Below are 4,369 nucleotides of genomic sequence, written 5' to 3' on the forward strand. Positions count from 1 at the left end.
TATTTAATATTGATAGTTTGTGAAATACTTCAAAATAGTATTACAAAACCCAACAGATATGAGAGGAAAGCTTAGGAGCACAGTACAGAGTTTTAGCTTCCTGTTCATTCAGAGGTTTAGTAACGTAATTGAAACCTTCTTTCCTTGTAATAAAATTCCAACAAAACAGTTACTTAGGGGTTTATTATATTAGCTAATTGTGTGGCTCATACGACAAGCCCATTCTAAGGCCATGTAATCCAGTTTTCATTAACAGTAGTTGTATCACTTATGAAATATAGCCATATTTATCTTTTATCTTAAATTTGCTGTATCTTAATTGGAATTTTCACAGAGAACAAACAAGTAAAACTTTTACATATAATTTATCACACTGAGATAGTTTGTCATATACAAGTGCTTGAAAAATATCTAAAGTTATGAAAATGGAATAATTAGTACAACTTTGCATTTCCAATCTTTATTAACCAAGCCAACACTGACGAACAGTCCTACAGAACAGACACAACCTTCTCTAACCTACTTTACAAAATGTCGAGATCATTATGCCATCTTTTCTGTCCACTAAAGAAATTTACAATCTTACAGAATATTACTTCTGTCAAGTTAACCAGTATTCTTACAAATCACAATTTCTATCAACCTATCCTACAATATGAAAAACATTGTTTTCATTAAAATATATTATTTTAGAGAACAATTTCCATCAATATACCTATAATCTTACGGAATATCACTTCAAGCAATAAAACACTAAATCCTTCAAAACACAGTCCATTACAAAGTAAAAACAGTATATTATGTAATGTCTATTATTGAAAATGCCACAATACATTTTTTTAGCCAATTCCACAATAATAAAAATCACCAACCCTATTCGCTTTAATCCTTATCTACAATGACACTAAATGCTTTCTTTATTAACACAGTCTATAATTACACAAAACAATATCTCCATTCATCAAAATTTTGATCTCTATAAACAGGTAGCTAGAAATATGAAATTAACATTTTGAAAACATTAACGTTTATGGCACTCTACCTCCAGTTTCAATGTTTCTGAAAGACCTACAAAAGGATCACATACCAGAATAATTAAAACAAAATTAGCACAGATTAAACGACAAAATTTAAACTGGAATTGGACATTTCAATGCACTAAAATAAAACCAAAATAAATAAAATAATGGATCCTTTTATGAAAAATGCAGAATAACAAGATTTCTCAAAATGCTTTGACAGATGTAAAATAATTTACATATAGACAGAAAGGTGATTTTTTTTAATATTTTCGAAAATCAAATATCAGCCACATAAATCATATTATATGAACTCTAGGTTCATGTTCATGCCACATTAAATTTCTGAGCCATAGATTTGAGTTCTATTAACAGTAACCTATATTCACAAAACAAGGTTAGCAAACATACCAAGCATATCTGCTGATACCTGCACCCAGAAGCAAAAATACTGTAATACTTAGTCAACACCAATACATAAAAATTTATCAATATTATCAAATGAAAAATACTGTGCAACATGAATTCAGAGTAACAATGAGTTACCAATGGCTTTTTTAACTGTACATATGAAGCAATGAATTACAAATTGGCTTTTCTTAATTGTACATACAACCATAAACTACAGACAAATATTGAATTTCTTGTTAAAAATATTACTAATACCTCCAATTAAACACTTATGTTCTTTAAAAACCTCTTTAGGCAAACCTACCTCAGCTATTTTAAATTATTATGGATAACATTATACATATACGTTATAATATCCTGCTAAAAAGATGCGACAAGTTTCACCTGAAGTAATATCTGGTGATTTACAACCTTTTATTTATATCAATATTGTTTTGAACTTTGAATATTTCCACTATTTACTGTTGGTGCTTATGATATTTAAAAAAATCAACATCAGATAAAATGCAATTATAAAACTTTCAATAAGCCTTGTAACACTGTCTTCATTAGTTTATTTGCAACATACTTGAAACAAAAAAGATTCTAAAGATTAAACTATATTATTATAGTATGTACTCTACAGTGTATACAACATAATACTTTCAACCTCTATATTTCACTGACACAATTATGAAATTCTTCTTCCAGACCTGGTGACTTCTGTGCCATAAACACTTCAACTATAAACTACCAAGATCGTATAACTAGTAACAAGTTCCACTGATACAACCTTAAAATAGGTTGAGTACACTGGAATAGGTGACAACTACCTGTTGTAGAAAGAACACAAGTGTAGAGGATGACATTTCAAAAAGTCCTCCAATGACAAAAGACTTTTGAAATGTTGCCCTCTACACTTGTATTTTTCTACAACAGGCAGTTGCTGTCTATTATAGTGTACTCATGTTGAATACTTCACCTAAATAATTCAAAGAAAAACCCTAAAAGAAAAACTGTAGTTTGATAAATGTTTTTTAGAAGGCCTAAGCAATGTGTGAAGCCACATCCTTTCTGTTATTAAATAAGCACATTTTGATATCAAAATATGTGCACACAGTTACTAGCATAAATTAACAGTGTAAGATGCAATGGTAATCCACCATATTAAGCTTCATTTAATTTTATCAATAATAACTATCCATCATGTATTACCAAGTCTTCCTCACACACTCAATTGGAACATTTCTCTAGGTCTACTTTGATATCAAAAGCCTTTTCTCTGACATATGGTAGAATGGCTACAGGTGATTGAATCAACATGAGGTTAACTCTTATAGTGCTGAGGTGAAAAAAAATTAATAATACAACTCGCCAAGCTAAAAATAATCAGTTTGTTACTACAAAATAAAAACAAATTGACTTTTACACCTTTACAATATGTGCTACATAGTGTAGAAAATGTTGTGCCCCATATGAATATATTGTTCATTCTTATTCATTTAAATACAAAACAATGAAATGGGTTAACTACAATACAACATCTGCCAAATACCGTGTAGTTGTCAAGAGACATTCATTTGGATCATTTACAACTTTGAGGTGCTCAATGTGTTTTCACACATGAAGCCCTATTACTGTTATACCATGCAGTATAAAGTTAATCAAATGAATTAAAACTTTTGGCATGCTTTACATGTAAACAAATATACTAAATTATGAAATGCACTTGTGTGAACACAATCTTGATTTGATTGTCCAGCTTGGACCGCATGGAAACAATCATTAAAAGCATTTATCACTGGCTTCAACTTATATGCAACAAAATTACTTTGCTAGTGAAACAAAGATTGATCAAACGGAACAAACAATCACTGTCACTCTGCTCGTAAGAAGAGATTTATCAATTTTGTCTTCCTGCAAAATTGGTACACTTCACAAGAAAATACATAAAAACAAGCACTTTGTGAATCAGTTATGCATGGAAAGGAACAACATAGGTAGCTGGAAAAAAGCCTCGCTTTGAGCGCATTTCCCCTTCCCACCAATGTGTATCAGTACGATCAATTACTGTAATTATGTCACTCCTTTTAAATTCCAGTTCTCCAGGTTCTTGAGCTTGAAAATCATAGAGAGCTTGGACCAGAAACTAGAAAAAAAAAGTGACCATGCTAACATTTATGTAAACAATGAACATCTCACCAAAATTAAGTAACTATAATTTTCAACAAAATACACAACTTTCAAAAACAATGGTTACAGAAATGTGCATATCTATACTAACATAAACACCTACACAGACTTTCATGATTCTCTACTAAAACTGTGTAATAATGTTTAATTGAACTCTAGTATCATGCATGAAATTACTTGCATAGTACATATAACTTCAAGTACAGGAAAATGTTATAATAATTGTGACATTAAAACTGAGATAAAAAGTATAAACAATGAAGGAAGAACTGATTTTACTTTCATGGCAAACATACATGAGTGTTCTATATTTTTTACTCTGCAGTAATTTTATGGTTCTTTTCTTTACCCCTTTCTTTCTGTGGATTGTTTGTGACCAATAACTTTTCGTGATTAAATAATTTTTTCACTATTTCTTCAAGGGAAGAAATGCAAGTAATTTTTTTCCATTCAAAACACAGTTAGAATAACAACTGTCAGATATTTTTAGTTTTAGCAGAATTCAATGATCTCTTTAAAAAAAAGAGATAGGTATTATAACAGTCTTTAAGTCTACATCTACTCACGTAAATGTATTGATTAAGTAGGAGAATTTAAGTTAATTTGAAAGGTGTAAAAGTTTCTCAAACCTCTTATAATGTTGTTCAGCAACAATTAATGACAATTAAAATTAAACTAACTTGAGTAAAGTTATCCCAGTTTTACACACTATAAAAACAAACTATATGATGAAACCATATTAAGTTACATTAGGCAACAAAATTATG

At 29.8% G+C, this 4,369-nt stretch overlaps 1 protein-coding gene across 3 annotated transcripts in view; it reads right to left on the minus strand.

Annotated features, from left to right (window-relative positions):
* Window positions 1-444: 444 nt before the first annotated feature.
* LOC106460498 (protein enhancer of sevenless 2B-like) overlaps window positions 445-4,369 on the minus strand; it is a 15,790-nt gene continuing 11,865 nt past the window's right edge. For all 3 annotated transcript variants that reach the window (XM_013920204.2, XM_022387249.1, XM_022387248.1), the window contains exon 6: window positions 445-3,558. In XM_013920204.2, the coding sequence (XP_013775658.1) occupies window positions 3,385-3,558 (174 nt within the window). In that variant the 3' untranslated portion in view covers window positions 445-3,384. The remainder of the gene's footprint in view (window positions 3,559-4,369) is intronic.

The sequence above is a fragment of the Limulus polyphemus genome, unplaced genomic scaffold (genome assembly GCF_000517525.1).
Source record: "Limulus polyphemus unplaced genomic scaffold, Limulus_polyphemus-2.1.2 Scaffold781, whole genome shotgun sequence".
NCBI classification, from domain to species: Eukaryota; Metazoa; Arthropoda; class Merostomata; order Xiphosura; family Limulidae; genus Limulus; species Limulus polyphemus.